This window comes from Pongo pygmaeus, chromosome 12 (assembly GCF_028885625.2).
Source record: "Pongo pygmaeus isolate AG05252 chromosome 12, NHGRI_mPonPyg2-v2.0_pri, whole genome shotgun sequence".
NCBI classification, from domain to species: Eukaryota; Metazoa; Chordata; class Mammalia; order Primates; family Hominidae; genus Pongo; species Pongo pygmaeus.
In genome coordinates, this window is record NC_072385.2 from 95,030,039 (window position 1) to 95,048,517 (window position 18,479).

An 18,479-nucleotide genomic window follows, 5' to 3' on the forward strand; every position below is an offset into this window, starting at 1 on the left:
AACTCCGTCTTAAAAAAAAAAAAAGAAAGAAAGAAAGATCAGAATGCAGTATAGTGTTTCAAGGATTTTTTTTTTTTTTCCTGAGACGGAATCTCGCTGTGTCGCCCAGGCTGGAGTGCAGTGGTGCAATCTCGGCTCACTGCAACCTCCGCCCCCGGATTCAAGCGATTCTGCCTCAGCCTCCCGAGTATCTGGGATTACAGGCACCTGCCATCGCACCTGGTTAATTTTTTTGTCTTTTTAGTAGAGATAGGGTTTCACCATCTTGGCCAGGCTGGTCTTGAACTCCTGACCTCAGGATCCACCCGCCTCGGCCTCCCAAAGTGCAGATTCCTTCTGCTCTTTGATAAACAAATGTTTAAAACTTGTAAGATTTTAAAGCCCTTTAAGTATAAGTGATTGGCTACAAATCCCATCTAAGACCAATCTCTAATAAATAATTTTAGAGGTGACAGCTTAGAAACAGCAGAAAGTCTCTCCATGTTAATGATTCATCGCGGTTAGCTGTTCACCCAGTCATTCCATCGCTTTACATTTATGGGACCAAAAGACATGGAAGAAGCCTATCACTCCGGAACAGTCTGAAACTATTGCTCTGACAACAAACTGAATGAGTTGTTTCTATGTTGTTTCCATTTAGGGCACCTCTGTACTGTGATCACTCAAGTATTGACTGACACAGATTCGTGACCAAGATCTAACTTCTGAAAACAACTAGCCTTGTATTTATTAACTAGCTGAGTATCTTGAGCAAACATTACCCCTGCATGTGGGGGAAAATAAGCCAGAGGAATTATGCTTAATTCCCGTGTGATTTAGGAGGAAAAAGCCAGCCTCTGCCTAGGCTTGTTCAAGCATAATGCAGTGTGAGCATATTCTGCTGCCTCCAGGAATTCATTATTTATGTGGCAACTGAGTGACATCCACAAGACAACCTCAATAGTGTGATGCCCCAAGTTCACCTGCTATGGGCCTTGCAATCGAGAAAACACAACACAGACTGGAGTCCCCACAGAGCCAACCTGGGCTGCACCTGAAAAATCACATCCTCAGTCTTAATGCCTGACATTTGCTGTATTTTAATTTTACAAATTGCTTTCACAAGATCTTTTTTTTTTGCCTGAGATGGAGTCTCGCTGTGTCACCCAGGGTGGAGTGCAGTGGCGCAGTCTTGGCTCACTGCAACCTCCACCCCCCGGGTTCAATTGATTCTCCTGCCTCAGCCTCCTGAGTAGCTGGGATTACGGGCGCATACAATCATGCCCGGCTAATTTTTGTATTTTTAGTAGAGACTGGGTTTCACCATGTTGGCCAGGGTGAACTTGAACTTCTGTCCTCAGGTGATCCGCCTGCTTTGGTCTCCCAAAGTGCTGGGATTACAGGCATGAGGCACTGTGCCCAGCCCACAAAATCTTATTTTATGTTAACCTCTTAGGACCATGTTCAAATAATTGCCCAGAAAGGAAAAGAAACTAACATTACCATATGCCTACAGATCCACATGCTAGGCTTAGAGTTTTATCTAAATTAAGCTGCTCAGATAATATTAAATAGGAGGATAAAGATCAAAGTTCATTACTTGCCAGGGAGTTTGAGTTGTTAATAATCTGATATGGAACTCAAGGAGGAAGAAGACAAAGCTCATGCTTTGTCAGCCTATGACCCTTTCGATCAGAATGCTTAGCTCGTCTCATTTCCTAAGATCTTCCCAATTAGTCATAGTACAAAATAGAAGAGCAGATTCGTTTCACAGCAAGTATTTTATTAATATTGTTCCCTTGCTAGATTCCAATAGAAGTAAAACAAATATTTTATTTATTTATTTTTTTTGAGATGGAGCCTCGCCCTGTCGCCCAGGCTGGAGTACAATGACACCATCTTGGCTCACTGCAACCCCCACCTCCCAGGTTCAAGTGATTCTCCTGCCTCAGGCTCCTGAGTAGCTGGGATTACAGGCATGCACCACCATGCCTGGCTAATTTTTGTATCTTTAGTAGAGACAGGGTTTCACCATGTTGGCCATGGTGTTGTTTCATAAAAATACAGGACACCCAGGCATGGTGGCTCAAGCCCGTAATCCCAGCATTTAGGGACGCTGAGGCGGGAGGATTGCTTGAGCCCAGAAGTTCAAGACCAGCCTGGACGACATAGGGAGCCCCTGTCTCTACAAAAAATACATAAAAAATTAGCCAGGCATGGTGATGTGTGCCTGTAGTCCCAGCTACTTGCGGAGGCTGAGGCAGGAGGATCACCTGGAGCCTAGGAGGTTGAGGCTGCAGTGAGCTGTGATTGTGCCACAGCACTCTAGCCTGGGTGACAGAGCAAGATCCTGTCCCAAACAACCAAACAAACAAAAAAGATACAGGGCAGCAACCAAAACATGAACAACCTGTTCCCCCAGATAGTTCAGCCTCTTTGCCCCATCTAGGCTAGCCCCGGAGCTGCTCCTGAGTCAGTTCATGCCTGGCTAATTGACTAAATAAGCCAGGACACAGGGCCCCAGTTGAGACAGCTATGATAAGGGATGGCTTAGAATCTAGTCACCTAGATTTTTTTCACCTCTTTGAATTTTTTAGGAGAGACATGGCAACAAAAACCATTACGAGGCATTTGTTTGGAAAACCAACTTCTAAGGGGTCGTCTTAGAAATTCAGCCCAATCTCATAACTACTAGCAATGAAAATCAGTGTTTAAAATGATCCGTGATATGCTACAAACACAATATTGAGAAGTCAGGTATAATAATATATTATTGGGTCGGGTGCGGTGGCTCACGCTTGTAATCCCAACATTTTGGGAGGCCGAGGCGGGCGGATCATGAGGTCAGGAGGCTAGGCACAGCGTAGCCAATATGGTGAAACCCCATCTCTACTAAAAATATTTTAAAAATTAGCCGGGCATGGTGGTACGCACCTGTTGTCCCAGTTACCCAGGAGGCTGAGGTAGGAGAATCACTTGAACCCAGGAGGCAGGGGTTGCAGTGAGCCGAGATTGCGCCACTGCACTCCAGCCTGGACAACAGAGCAAGACTCTGTCTCAAATAATAATAATCATAATAATAATATATTATTATTATTTAATAAACATTCTCAGCAAGAGCATTTCAGCGAGGTGTCATTAATTATTCCTTTATTCAGAAAATGCAGTTACTGCTACCTCCTCCATCCTAGGTTTTACTGAAAATGGCCTGAAGGAGTTATTTTTCTTCTATGTTGAATGAATTTATACTATAGAGATTATCCATGTCTGGTTTTCTTCCGTAATAATAAAAGACATGAACGTTCAGGTGGACAAAAAGAAAATAATAATAAAAGACAGGATAGCAGCCAAGAAGGTCCATTTATGTCCTGAGATTCCACTTTGAGCAAGTGTTGCTTCATTCCATCCTTTGGTTCCTTTTTTTTTTTTTTTTTTTGAGACAAGGTCTCACTCCAATGCCACTGGAGTGCAGTGTTGTGATCACCGCTCACTGCAGCCTCAACCTCCCTGGGTCTAGGGGATCCTCCTGCCTCAGCCTCCAGAGTAGCTGGGACTACAGACATGTGCCACCATGCCCAGCTAATTTTGTGTACTTTTTGTAGAGCCAGGGTTTCACCATGTTGCCCAGGCTGGTCCATCCTTGAGTTTGAAATGTATTTTAACAACAATGCCTGTTAACCTTTCAAGTAAGACTTTATTTGTCCATAGAGATTAACAAATATGGGGCCATATCCTGTACAAAGAGTATAAAGAAGTTTCCTTACCCGGGAGACAATGTAGGGGTTCTTTTATTTTTCTGTTTTTTGAGACAGGGTCTTGCTTTGTAGGCCAGGCTGGAGTGCAGTAGTGCAATCTCTGCCTCTCGGGCTCAAGTGATCCTCCCACCTCAGCCTCCCGAGTAGGTGGGATTACAGGCATGCGCCACCATGCTGGGCTAATTTTTTTTTTTGTACTTTTAGTAGAGACGGGGTTTTGCTGTTGCCTAGGCTGGTCTCCAACTCCTGGGCTCAAGCAATCCACCCACCTCTGCCTCCCAAAGTACTGGGATTATAGGCTTGAGCCTCTGTACCCGGCTCAATGTAGTTTTTATTTGTTTTAAACAAATGGTTCTCAAATGGGGGCAGTTTTGAGGGGGCAGGAAACATTTGGCAATGTCCAAAGACATTGTTGGTTTTCACAGCTTGTGGGGTGGGAGGTGCTACTGTCATCTAGTGCTTAGAGGCCAGGGATGCTGCTAAATATCCCACAAGGCACAGGATACCCAAAGAAAAAGTTACTCAATCCAAAATGTCAATATAGCCAAGGTGAAGAAAACCCTGGTTTAAACAAAATGAGATAAGTAATCACTAACAAAGTCTAATAGCTATTAGGTGTAAATTATGCCCATAGACATCTCTGAAAATGAAAATATATTTTGAACTACAGAAAGTGAAAATCTTGGCTGGGTGGGGTGGCTCATGCCTGTAATCCCAGCAGTTTAGGAGGCCGAGGCAGGTGCATCACCTGAGGTCAGGAGTTCGAGACCAGCCTGGCCAACATGGTGAAACTGTCTCTACTAAAAATACAAAAAAAATTAGCCAGGTATGGTGGCACACGCCTGTAATTCCAGCTACTCAGGAGGCTGACGCAGGAGAATCGCCTGAACCCAGGAGGCAGAGGTTGCAGTGAGCAGAGATCATGCCACTGTACTCCAGCCTGGGCAACAGAGCAAGACTCTGTCTCAAAAAAAATAAAATAAAAATAAAGTGAAAATCTCTGCCAAATCAACTCTAATAAATATGTACTGTGTGAATAAGAGTTTGTGTGTACATTGTGTTGTTATCAAGAATTCTGAGTACTTAAGAATTTGAAGAAATTGTATGTACAAATGAGAAAAGCCTGGCACAGATGAATAGGGATACATTTACTTTAAAAACATGTTCTACCATTAAATTTTGTTTTGGCTTTTTACCAAAAAAATCACTTTTGTTTTGTTTTTGTTTTTGAGATGGAGTCTCATTCTTGTCGCCCAGGCTGGAGTGCAATGGAGCGATCTCAGCTCACTGCAACCTCTGCCTCCTGGGTTTAAGCAATTCTTCTGCCTCAACCTCCCGAGTAGCTGGGACTACAGGCACCTGCCAGCATGCCCGGCTAATTTTTATATTTTTAGTAGAGATGGGGTTTCACCATGTTGGCCAGGCTGGTCTCAAACTCCTGACCTCAGGTTATCTGCCTGCCTCAGCCTCCCAAAGTGCTGGGATTACAGGCATCAGCCACCGCGCCTGGCCAGAATCACTTATTTTGAAAATGTGAAGACATGACTTGTATGTGAATGCTACTACTGCTAAACCTCTGCACTACAAAATTCAAGTTGTCACACTTAGGCCCACATTAAAATGTTTAAAACACACCCATGCACACACACACACCCTGTTACCTTATCTTTGAACAAAGTCCAACCTAGTCGACTTTGACCAATATGCTTTTTTTTTTTGTGAGTCGGAGTCTCGCTCTGTCACCCAGGCTGGAGTGCGGTGGCACAATCTCGGCTCACTACAAGCTCTGCTTCCCGGGTTCACGCCATTCTCCTGCCTCAGCCTCCCGAGTATTTGGGACTACAGGCGCCTGCCACCACACCTAGCTAATTTTTTTTTGTATTTTTAGTAGAGACGGGGTTTCACCATGTTGGCCAGGATGGTCTCGATCTCCTGACCTTGTGATCCACCCGCCTCGGCCTCCCAAAGTGCTGGGATTACAGGCTTGAGCCACCGCGCCCGGCCTGTTTTGTTTTAAAGTATGTGACTCTAGAGGGTTATGAATGTAGAATTTTTTTTTTGTTTTTTGTTTGTTTTCTTTGAGAAGGAGTGTCACTGTACCGCCCAGGCTGGAGTGCAATGGCATGATCTCAGCTCACTGCAACCTCCACCTCCTGGGTTCAAGCAAATTTCCTGCCTCAGCCTCCCGAGTAGCTGGGATTACAGGCGCTCACCACCACGCTAATTACCACCTGGCTAATTTTTGTATTTTTAGTAGATACGGGGTTTCACCATGCTGATCACGCTGGTCTCGAATTCCGGATCTCAGGTGATCCACCCACCTCGGCCTCCCAGAGTGCTGGGATTACAGGCGTGAGCCACCACACCCGGCTGACTGTAGGATGTTTAAAGTGAAGCCTGATTAGAAACTTTAGCTCCTAAGCTCAGTAACCCTTCTCCTATAGCATGAACTGGAAAAATCCTTTTGTTTTAGGACTTGATTATTAGTAAGATTACCAGACAGAACAGCAAAGACATGCTATGCTCCTTAGAAGACAGATGTCTTTACAAATCAGGAGCCATGCTATAGGATGGACACCAAGGGACTATCCCATGTGGTAAAGAAACTCATCCACTGATTATAGACCAAGAGCAAAACAATTAGTAATTAGAAACGTTTCTGTTAATGCTGCCCTTCTGTCTCTGAAATTCACCTGTGCACCTTCCCATTCCAACTCCAGCTGTTGCTATTATCTCTAGCTCATAAATATTTATACCATCCTTTTTTACAGTAAGCATGACTAAGACTGAATTAACTGAAGCATGAAATCTGATTAGTTAACAAGAAAGCCACCGGGCACGGTGGCTCACGCCTATAATCCCAGCACTTTTGGAGGCCGAGGCAGGCTGATCACCTGAGGTCAGGAGTTTGAGCCCAGCCTGACCAACATGGAGAAACCCCATTTCTACTAAAAATACAAAATTAGCCGGGCGTGGTAGTACATGCCTGTAATCCCAGCTATTCGGGAGGCTGGGACAGGAGAATCGCTTGAACCTGGGAGGCAGAGGTTGCGGTGAGCTGAGATCACACCATTGCACTCCAGCCTGGGCAACAAGAGTGAAACTCCATCTGAAAAAAAAAAAAAAAAAAAGCCAATTGTCCAGTTTATAACTAATGTTTGCCACTTGGCTAGTTTGAAACCCATCTTGGGGTTGCAAAAATGCCCTCCACGTTTATGCTTATAATTTATTTCCCTCCCTCCTTCCCTCTCTCTCTTTCTACACAGTGTCTTGCTCTGTCGCCCAGACTGGAGTGCAGTGGCACAATCTCGGCTCATTGCAACCTCTGCCTCCCAGGTTCAAGTGATTCTCATGCCTCAGCCTCCCAAGTAGCTGGGATTACATGGGTGAGCCACCACGCCCAGCTAATTTTTGTATTTTTTTGTAGAGATGGGGTTTCACCACGTTGGCCCAAACTGCTGACCTCAAGTGATCCACCCGCCTCGGTCTCCCAAAGTGCTGGGATTATAGGTGTGAGTCACTGCACCTGGCCTTAAAATTTCATTTTAATATATTTTAAAGAAGTGCTATGTGTCGGTCACCCTGTTAGGAACTCAGAATACAAAGATAAATAGGGATACATGAGAACAGAGAAATAAAGTTTATTTGAATACTTTTTTTTTTTGAGACGGAGTTTCACTCTGTTGCCCAACCCGGAGTGCAGTGGTGTGATCCTGGCTCACTGCAACCTCCACCTCCCAGGTTCAAGTTATTTGAATAGTTCAATCTGGACCATAATTTAGCCTCCAGAAGGGTCTGAAGAGTATGGATGTCTGCTGAAATTAAAAGGGACCTAAGGGATTCAACCAAGTCTCTTAATTGTGCTTTTTAAGACTTTCTCAGGCGAGGCTCTGTGGCTCATGCCTGTAATCCCAGCACTTTGAAAGGCTAAGCTCAGAAGTTCCAGACCAGCCTGGGAAACATAGTAAGACCCTTCCTCTACCAAAAAAAAAAAACTTTTTTAATTAACTGGGCATGGTGGGTGTGCCTGTGTTTCCAGCTACTAGACAGACTGTGGTGGGAGGACTGCTTGAGCTCAGGTGTTCCATACCAGCCCTGGCAACACAGGGAGACCCTATCTCTAAAAAAAGAAAAATGTAAAAATTAGCCAGACATGGTGGCGCCCGTAGTCCCAGCTACTCTGGAGGCAGAGGTGGGAGCCCAGGAGGTAGAGGTTGCAGTGAGCTGAGATCGTGCCACTCCACTCCAGCCTAGGTGACTGGGTGAGACCCTGTCTCCAAAAACAAACAAACAAACAAACAAAAAACAAGCACCATTAAGAACATACAAATGAGAGAGGCTGGGAGAAAATATTTGCAAATCACTTATCTTCTTTTTTGAGAGGCGTGATCTCGACTCACTGCAACCTCCGCCTCCCAGGTTCAGGCGATTCTCTTGCCTCAGCCACCCGAGTAGCTGGGACTACAGGCGCACATCACCATGCCCAGCTAATTTTTGTGTTTTTAGTAGAGATGGGGTTTCACCATGTTGGCCAGGATGATCTCAATCTCTTGACCTCGTGATCTGCCTGCCTCGGCCTATCCAAAGTGGTGGGATTCCAGGCGTGAGCCACTGCGCCCGGCCAATAAATATCCTATTTCAAAAATGAGTGCCTTCCTGGAAGAAGTTGCAAAAAAAAAAAAAAGGGGGGGGGGCAAAATATCTCAATAAACGTTTCAACAAAGATAAACAAATGGTTTAATATGCACATGAAAAGATGCTCAATATCCTTAGTCACTAGGGAAATGCAAAACAAAACCACAAGGAGATACTGCTTCACAACCTAACTAGAATGGCTGTCTTCAAAAACAAAGGCTGGGTGTGGTTAGTGCCTCAAGCCTATAATCCCAGCACTTTGAGAGGCTGAGGAGGGAGGATCATTTGAACCCAGAAGTTCAAAACCAGGCCGGGCAGCACAACCAGTCCTCTTCTTTGCTAAAAAAAAAAAAAAAAAAAAAAAAAAATTAGCCCATTTGGTGGCCTGCACCTGGAGGCGGGATTGCTTGAACCTAGGCAGTCATGGTGGCAGTGACCTATGATTTTGCCATTGAACTCCAACCCCTGTGACAGAGCCAGACTCTGTATCAAAAATTAATTAAAAATGAAAAACTCAGCAAAGTCTAAGTAATCACAATTTTATTTAAAAAATATGGGCTGGGTGCAGTGGCTCACGCCTGTAATCCCAGCACTTTGGGAGGCCGAGGCAGTCGGATCACCGGAGGTCAAGAGTTTGAGACCAGCCTGACCAACACAGAGAAACCCCGTCTCTACTAAAAAAATACAAAAATTAGCCGAGCGTGGTGGCGCATTCCTGTAATCCCAGCTACTTGGGAGGCTGAGGCAGGAGACTCGCTTGAACCCGGGAGGCGGAGGTTGTGGTGAGCCAAGATCGCACCATTACACTCCAGCCTGCGCAACAAGAGCAAAACTCCATCTTAAAAATAAATAAATAAATAAATAAATAAATACTACAGAAACAAAGAAAAAAGCATATACATTGATTACAATTACCTAAAAGTCTTTAAAGGATATTAAGTAATATACAAAAGCGAAAAACATGTATGGGTACTGGAATAATTTTATTTTTGCTTGAAAAAACACTTAATGGGGGCCAGGTGTGGTGGCTCATGCCTGTAACCCCAGAACTTTGGGAGGCCGAGGTGGGTGGATCAGGAGTTTTAGACCACCTTGGCCAACTCGGTGGAACTCCGTCTCTACTAAAAACACAAAAAATTAGCTGGGCATAGTGGTCCACGCCTATACTCCCAGGTACTCAGGAGGCTGAGGCAGAAGAATCACTTGAACCTGGGAGGCAGAGATTGCAGTGAGCCGAGATCGTGCCACCGCACTCCAGCCTGGGCAATAGAGCGAGACTCCGTCTCAAAAAAAAAAAATAAAATAACTGCATGGGTGGTGTGTGCCTGTAGTCCTAGTTACTCAGGAGGCTGAGGTGGGAGTATCGCTTGAGGCCAGGAGTTTGAGGCTGCAGTGAACTATAATCGCGCCACTGCACTCCAGCCTGGGTGACAGAGCAAGACCTTGACTCTTTAAAAAAAAAAAAAAGGATTGTGAAATTTTCATCGATTCTCAGCAAATTAAAACAATTGATTGAATGTTTTAAATGTCACTTAAAAAAAAAACTAAGTGCATGGAAAAATCAATTTCAGTATCTTTAGAAGAAAAAAGTGGACTTAGGAAATCAGATGAAAAGGGGACGGTGAGAAATCAGTACAAACATTGGAAATTTTGCTTCCAAGGAGACAAAAAATACACAGTGGAAGTCGAAACAGCCTTTTATTTTAAAAAGTATTCTTGATAATGTGTTCAAAGACTGCCCTGGCTACCGCCCAGAACTGGCAGTAAATAGAACCAGCTTTGGGGAGGAATCTCCCTCTGGGGAATCTGGAATCACAGATGCTGACAGCCCAAAGGAGGAACTGGAAACAGGTGAGTGAAACTCCGGGGGAGAATCTTAGCTGAGGAATTAGCTAGGGAAACTCTCTAAGCATGAAGGTTTCTATGGCAGATCAGGATCACTTACCCTTTCAAGCACTCAGGTTTTGTTTGCAGGCAAATTGTTTACACAATCAGAGGACTCAGTTGCCAGGAAACAGTCAATGTCCCCAGCTCATTAGTCTGATGGCAAATAAATCTACCAATATCAAGGCACCAGGCCTGGTCCCTGAGCCAAGATCAAGTCCAATTGATGCTGTGGATAATTTCCTACATGGCTTTTTTTTATTTTTTTTATTTTTTTTTTGAGACAGAGTCTCGTTCTGTTGCCCAGGCTGGAATGTGTACAATCTCGGCTCACTGCAACCTCCACCTCCCAGATTCAAGCGAGTGCCTCAGCCTCCTGAGTAGCTGGGACTATAGGCGCTCGCCACCACACCCAGCTATTTTCTTTTTTAGTAGAGACGGGGTTTCACCATGTTGCCCAGGCTGGTCACGAATCCTGGCCTCAAGTGATCGGCCCACCTCGGCCTCCCAAAGTGTTGGGATTACAGGCGTGAGCCACCGCGCCTGGCTGGCTTCTTCCTTTTCAAAGGCCTCCCTCATCTTGTCAGAGTCATTTCCTTGCTGACTTCAGTCTGTTCATATTCCCCTTCTATTTGCTTTCTGAAGACATCCAGGGTTTGAACAGGAGAGTCTTAGCCACTAGGAGAAAGGCGATGTGTGCTAAATTTTGTTTTCAGGATCATGGAACTTTGAAGCCGTGAGGGAGGAACTTTCTGTTCCCCTAAAGTTTCTGAACTGCTTCTGCAAGTGTGGTCTGGGAACGGTAACATCATTATCTAGGAGTTTGTTTTAAATGCAGATTCCTGGGTCCCAACTAGAACTACTGAATCAGAATCTGTTGGGAGGAGGGTCCAGCAATCTGTTTTGAAAAGCCCTGCAGCTGATTCTGATGCTTGCCAACATGCAGGAAGCACTGGACTATACCATCTTGTTATTAGACAACTATGCAGGAAAATAGCTATGTTATCAGACTGTATTCAAAGGCCCTGAAGCCTAAATATTTGCTGATTCTGATGCTTGCTAAAGTTCAAGAAGCACTGGGCTATACCATCTTGTTATTAGACAACTATGCAGGAAAATAGCTGTGTTATCAGACTGTATTCAAAGGCCCTGAAACCTAAATATTTGCTGATTCTGATGCTTGCTAAAGTGCAAGAAGCACTGGGCTATACCATCTTGTTATTAGACAACTATGCAGGAAAATAGCTGTTATCAGGGCCTGTATTCAAAGGCCCTGAAGCCTAAATATTTTAAAATATTTCTTACAGCTGGACATGGTAGCTAGCTCACACCTATAATCCCAGCACTTTGGGAGGCCAAGGTGGAAGGATCACTTGAACCCAGGAGTTGAAGACAAGCCTGGGCAACATATCAAGACCCTCTTTAAAAAAAAAAAAAAAAAGCCAGGCACAGAGGCTCTCATGCCTGTAATCCCAGCACTTTGGGAGGCCACGGTGGGCAGATCATGAGGTCAGGAGATCGAGACCAGCTTGGTCAACATGGTGAAACCCTGTCTCTACTAAAAATACAAACATTAGCTATGTGCCTGGTAATCCCAGCTACTGGGGGGGCTGAGGCAGGAGAATGGCTTGAACTCAAGAGGCAGAGGTTGCAGTGAGCCGAGATTGTGCCACTGCACTCAGCCTGAGTGACAGAGCAAGACTCTGTCTCAAAAACAAACAAACAAACAAAAAACCCACAAAAAACAGCTGGGCGTGGTGGCTCACACCTGTAATCCCAGAACTTTGGGAGGCCAAGGTGGGCGGATCACCTGAGGTCGGGAGTTTGAGACCAGCCTGACCAACATGGAAAAACCCCATCTCTACTAAAAAAATACAAAATTAGTGGGGCGTGGTGGCGCATGCCTGTAATCCCAGCTACTCGGGAGGCTGAGGCAGAAGAATTGCTTGAACCTGGGAGGCGGAGGTTGTGGTAAGCTGAGATTGCACTATTGCACTCCAGCCTGGGGAACAAGAGTGAAACTCCATCCCAAAAACCAAAACAAAAACTCCACAAAAAAAAAACAGAAAACTGTAATTCAATAGGTAATGCTGTGTTCCAATAATTTTTTTTTTTTTTTGAGACGGAGTCTCGCTCTGTCACCCAGGCTAGAGTGCAGTGGCGTGATCTCCGCTCACTGCAAGCTCTGCCTCCCAGGTTCATGCCATTCTCCTGCCTCAGCCTCCTGAGTAGCTGGGACTACAGGCGCCTGCCACCATGCCCGGCTAATTTTTTTGTATTTTTAGTAGAGAAGGGGTTTCACCATGTTAGCCAGGATGGTCTCGATCTCCTGACCTCATGATCCACCCGCCTCGGCCTCCCAAAGTGCTGGGATTACAAGCGTGAGCCACAGCACCCGGCCAAGACAAATCTTTTAAAAACAGACACATATAGTTAGTGAAGAGACTTAACAAGACCATGATCTTACCATAATATTTTATATTGAATCTAACATGTTACATTTTTTTCCAAATGCTTTTCTTGCCTAACAAAAATGGGGGTGTAACCCCATCACAAGAAAAGACCCATACAGGTGAAACCCCATCTCTACTAAAATACAAAAAATTAACTGGGAGTGGTGGCACGTGCCTGTAGTCCCAGCTACTTGAGAGGCTGAGGCAGGGGAATCGGTTGAACCTGGGAGGCGGAGGTTGCACTGAGCTGAGATCACACCACTGCACTCAAGCCTGGCAACAGAGCGAGACTCCATCTCAAAAAAAAAAGAAAAAAAGAAAAAAGAAGACCCATACAATTCTGATGTCCCTGTGCTAATTTTATGCATGGGATGCTATACTTGCCCTAGTTCATTTCCCAAGGAAATTAGCACTTACAACCCACTCCTCTGATTTTACCAAAACAACAAAGAATTATACACACACACACATACACACACACAGTCATGTACCTTTACATTCAAAACATTTTATGAGGGATAAAAAATAGTCTTTTTCTATCAGTATGTTCACACTTCCTGGCCTGTCACTGGGAAGCTGTAAGATGTCCTTCAATAAGATCCTGAACACGCGACAGAATAATCTCATTAGAGCTGCTGCAATTTTCTGGACCATATGGTGGGTCTATAGTCAGGACCCCAGCCACACAGAGAGTCCTTGGAGAATCTCCCTGTTCAGTGATGGGGATGTGGTTCTTCTCAAGCCATTTCTTTAGGCTGTTCTTTCTCTCTTCCAGATCCTCTGGGCTGTATGCTTTGCAGTCTCCAGACGTGAACAAATGCATCAGCTTCTCCCTCACTCTGTGGTCCCCTTCATTCATAGTTTCAACAGTCTGCACAGCATGTCCCATAATTCCGGTCACAGACATGCTGCCATCTTCAAGGAAGTTCACAAGGACGATACTTTGGAGGAAAAGTAAGTTTAGAGGCATCATCAACCCAACTAGGTCACTAAAATAATAGATGACACTCTACTCTGTTTGAAATTAATCCTGTCACCAATGAATGCTTCCATTTATTCAACAAACATTCACTAAGGATCCTAAATATGTAAACTTTTTGCCCAGCCTACAGCCAATCATTGTGGGATACAATTAAAGGATTAAACAAGAGTTATGAATGCCTTAAAAGTGTATTAGAAAAGAAGGCAGGGTAGCCAGGCGCGGTGGCTCACACCTGTAATCCCAGCACTTTGGGAGGCCGAGGCGGGTGGATCACGAGGTCAGGAGTTCAAGACCAACCTCTGGCCAAGATGGTGAAACCCAATCCCTACTAAAAATACAAATATTAGCTGGGCGTGGTGGCAGGCACCTGTAATCACAGCTACTTGGGAGGCAGAGGCAGAGAATTGCTTGAACTTCGGAGGCGGAGGTTGCAGTGAGCCGAGATCGTGCCACTGCACTCCAGCATGAGCAAGACTCTGTTGTGGGAAAAAAAAAAAAAAAAGAAGGCAGGGTAGACTTAACTTTTAGAGTTAAAAAAACAATAACTAGGCTGAGCACAGTGGCTCACGCCTGTAATCCCAGCACTTTGGGAGGATAAGGCTGGCAAATCACTTGAGGTAAGGAGTTCAAGGCCAGCCTGGCCAATATGGTGAAACCCTGTCTCTACTAAAAATACAAAAATTAGCCAGGTGTGGTAGCACACGTCTGTAATCCCAGCTATTCAGGAGGCTGAGGCAGGAGAATCACTTGAATCCGGGAGGCAGAGGTTGCAGTGAGCCGAAATCGAGCCATTGAACTCCAGCCTGGGCAACAGAGCAAGGCTCCATCTCAAAAAAAAAAAAAGGCCAGGTGAGGTGGCTCACGCCTATAAACCCCAGCACTTTGGGAGGTCAGGTGGGCGGATCACAAGGTCAGGAAATGGAGACCGTCCTGGCTAACACGGTGAAACTCCATCTCTACTAAAAATACATGCCTGTAATCCCAGCTACTTAGGAGCCTGAGGCAGGAGAATCACTTGAACTGGGGAGGTAGAGGTTGCAGTGAGCTGAGATCATGCCACTGCACTCCAGCCTGGGCAACACAGCAAGACTCCATCTCAAAAAAAAAAAGTTTTTGTGGTTACATTTATTTAAAGTCCTTATCTTTTTTTTTTTTTGAGACAGAGTCTTGCTCTGTTGCCCAGGCTGGAGTGCAATGGCACAATCTCGGCTCACGGCAAGCTCTGCCTCCCAACTTCATGCCATTCTCCTGCCCCAGCCTCCCGAGTAGCTCGGACTACAGGCACCTGCCACCAAGCCCGGCTAATTTTTTTTGTCTTTTTAGTAGAGACAGGGTTTCACCGTGTTAGCCAGGATGGTCTCAATCTCCTGACCTCGTGATCCGCCCACCTCAGCCTCCCAAAGTGCTGGGATTACAGGCGTGAGCCACCGTGCCCAGCCTTAAAGTCCTTTTCTTTTAAGAGATATAGTGAAGTATTTATAAACAAAATTATAGGCTGGGGACGGTGGCTGAAGCTTATAATCCTAGCACTTTGGGAGGCCAAGGTGGGCAGATCACCTGAGGTCAGGAGTTCGAGACCAGCCTGGCCAACATAGCAAAACCCTGTCTCTACTAAAAATACAAAAAATTAGTGGGGCATGTTGGCACATTTGTGTAACCCCAGCTACTGGGGAGACTGAGGCACAAGAATCACTTGAACCTGGGAGGCAGAAGTTGCAGTGAGCCAAGATCGTAACTGCACCACTCTAGCCTGGGCAACAGAGTGAGACTTCATCCAAAAAAAAAAAAAAAAAAAAAAAATATATATATATATATATATATATATAGTAGGCATAATTTCTATGCCCAATTTCTATGAAGTTGCCTGGTCTGATAAGGTAATCCATAGTCAGACCAGCATTTATATTCAAAGGCAGTTAAGTTCTCATATGCAGGCCGGGTACAGTGACTCAGCCTGTAATGCCAGCACTCTGTGAGGCTAAGGCGGGCAGATCCTTGGAGCTCAGGAGTTTGAGACCAACCTGGGCAACATGGCAAAGCCCTGTCTCCACAAAAAATACAAAAATTAGCCAGACGTGGTGGCAAATGCTTGTAGTCCCAGCTACTCGTGAGGCTAAGGCAAGAGAATCGCTTGAACCTGCGAGGCAGAGGTTACAGAGAGCCGAGATCTCGCCACTGCATTCCAGCCTGGGTGACAGTAGAACCCTGTCTCAAACAAACCAAAAATTCTTATATGAAAATATTAATAATTAGCTTTTCATTTATCTGCTTTCTTAGTTTGTCTATAACATACAGGCCGCACAAAGGGGTGTCAAGATTTCAGGCAAGTAGGATGCATACTCACTTGGCAGAGACTGGGTCTGTAGTTAAAACCCATCCTTTATACTCATTCTTCTCACTGGCTGTCACTCGGACCTCTTTGTAAATGTAATCTTGCCATTCTAAGGGGCCTTTCTTCATCCATTCACTCATGATTGCCACTTGGCTAGATCTGAAACAACCACCAGTGCTGGTTAATAATATATGTTCCACTTAAGCAAATGTCTTATCCCTAATCTCCATCCTATCCTAGAGACAGAGAACATCTGTGATTTGCCTCAAGTTCGTAATAAGTTACTTAATACAATTAAGTATTAATGCATGTACTGATAGGAACTGATACTATAGTTGGGGAAAAGAACACGTGTAAAGGCTGCTTGAGAATTTTTATCAGGAAAAGGAAAATAGTTAATATGTACCATTCCGCCTAAAGCAGAGGGGTCACCGATTTGCCGGGGTGCAGTCTGAGGAAATTCATCTGGCACAGATCTATTCCGATCCACAACCACATTCCAAATCGCTTTCACTCTGGCCTGCAGATGATGCTCAAACCCTTCAACTCTGCTTTTCCTTCCATCGATCAAAGGAGTTCGCCCCACTCCTCAACTGAAGCAGAGAACTCTCCGATATCGACTCACGCGCTCTCTGGCTCTGTGTCTCCGCTGGATCCCGCCATCGAGAGGCACCCCCGATTTATGACAACTGCCCCTTAAAATTTGTTTGAAGGATGCACAAACGAGGGGGCAGCGGCTACAGCTCTAGAGCTTAGATTTCTGGTCCTGTCCTGCAGCCACACAATACCTAAGACTGTACTCAAAACCAAGTGGTACTTAACGTTTAACCCTGACAAACGAGAAAAATACCAGTTAAAAAACTCCTCGCAACACTGGGTACTCAGCAACCATGCTTTGAAGAAGGATCGTTGAGCGGAGCCCGCCTGAGACCAGCATGCTTTGCACCGATCGTCACTTCCTTCCCCCAGAATCCTCTGTTTTGTAGTCCTACTTGGAGGTCTGAGAGTCGCGGGGTGCAGGTTGCGGACAGGGGCTAAGATTCTTCTGTAATAATAATAATAATGAGCCGCCATGTCCTCTAGGGCTATCCTCCATTGCCACGACGGAAAGTTCAAATAATCTCTTTTTTTCTTTAAAGAGGAAAAAGCTGCCGGGCGGGGTGGCTCACGCCTGTAATCCCAGCACTTTGGGATACCGAGGCGGGTGGATCAGGAGTTCGAGACCCGTCAGGAGTTCGAGACCAGCCTGGCCAACATGGTGAAACCCCGTCTGTACTAAAAATACCAAAAATTAGCCGGGCCTAGTGGCGGGTGCCTGTAATCCCAGCTACTCAGGAGGCTGAGACAGGAGAATCGCTTGAACCCGGGAGGCAAGGTTGCAGTGAGCCGAGATCGCACCATTGCACTCTAGCCTAGGCAACAAGAGCGAAACTCTGTCTCAAAAAAATTAAAAATAAAAATAAAGAGAAAAAAGCTCGTGCCATGTCCTCAATGATTGTAGACTTGGAAATGCACTTTTGCCTTAGAATCAAAGCACATGAACCCTCAGAGTAAATCCTAAAGCTCTAGGAATGTGAGGTGAACGTGCCGTGGAGAAGAGCGATAGGGCTGCTACAGGAAAGGGGTCCTGATCCAGACCCCAGGAGAGAGTTGTTGGATCTTGCGCAAGAAAGAATTCAGAGCGAGTCCTCAGTGCAAAGCAAAAGCAAGTTTATTAAGAAAGTAAAGTGGTGAAAGAACAGCTGCTTCATAGACAGAGTAGGATGTTCCCGAAAGTAAGAGAAAAGTTTCCACCCTAGATACAATAGTCCTACGTATGAGGAGATGCGCTCTGCCACAAGGGTTTATGATAAAGGATTAATTTTCTTAATTACTATATTTTTCAAGCATCAATATTATTATCTTTAAAGCAAAATTAGGAATGCCTTTGTTCTCCAGATATTGGGATATCTGAACACTCCCAAGTCTGGGTCTGTTTAGTAAACTTTTTTTTTTTTTGAGACAGTCTCACACTGTCACCCAGCTGGAGTGCAACGGTGCGATTGAGGCTCACTGGAACCTCCACCTCCCGGGTTCAAGCAATTCTCGTGCCTCAGCCTCCCTAGTGGCTAGGATTACAGGCATGCACCACCACATCTGGCTAATTTTTTTTTTTTTTTTTTTTTTTTTTTTTTTTTTTTTTTACATCTGGCTAATTTTTGCATTTTCCGTAGAGATGGGTTTTTGCAACTTTGGCCAGACTGGTCTCAAACTCCTGACCTCAAGTGATCCGCCCGCCTCAGCTTCCCAAAATGCTGGAATTACAGGTGTGAGCCACCGCGCCCGGCGGTAAACGTTATTAATTTGTTCCCTTAACCGTAAACATCTAGAGGCTGGGAATGCCTAACTTTCTGAGAATGCAGCCCAGCAAGTCCCAGCTTCATTTTCCTAGCCCTCACTCAAAATGGAGTCACCCGGTT

At 45.1% G+C, this 18,479-nt stretch overlaps 1 protein-coding gene across 2 annotated transcripts; it reads right to left on the bottom strand.

Annotated features, from left to right (window-relative positions):
* Window positions 1–12,711: 12,711 nt before the first annotated feature.
* Window positions 12,712–16,971, bottom strand: GEMIN6 (gem nuclear organelle associated protein 6). Of its 2 annotated transcripts, none has more exons than XM_054474282.2 (3): window positions 16,871–16,971; window positions 16,033–16,179; window positions 12,712–13,647 (listed from the first exon to the last, which is right to left on the bottom strand). In XM_054474282.2, the coding sequence occupies exons 2-3, from the start codon at window positions 16,158–16,160 to the stop codon at window positions 13,272–13,274; spliced, it is 504 nt and encodes a 167-aa protein (XP_054330257.1). In that variant the 5' UTR covers window positions 16,161–16,179; window positions 16,871–16,971; the 3' UTR covers window positions 12,712–13,271. The 2 variants fall into 2 exon arrangements, with proteins under 2 accessions (XP_054330257.1, XP_054330249.1); XM_054474274.2 differs by having other exon boundaries at window positions 16,427–16,971.
* Window positions 16,972–18,479: the final 1,508 nt, after the last annotated feature.

Bases quoted from the DNA above. Each gene is read 5' to 3' on its own strand.
- GEMIN6 (XM_054474282.2), bottom strand. From the start codon at position 16,160: ATGAGTGAATGGATGAAGAAAGGCCCCTTAGAATGGCAAGATTACATT. The intron at 13,648-16,032 runs GTGAGTATGCAT...TTTCCTCCAAAG, and splicing joins ACAGACCCAGTCTCTGCCAA to TATCGTCCTTGTGAACTTCC.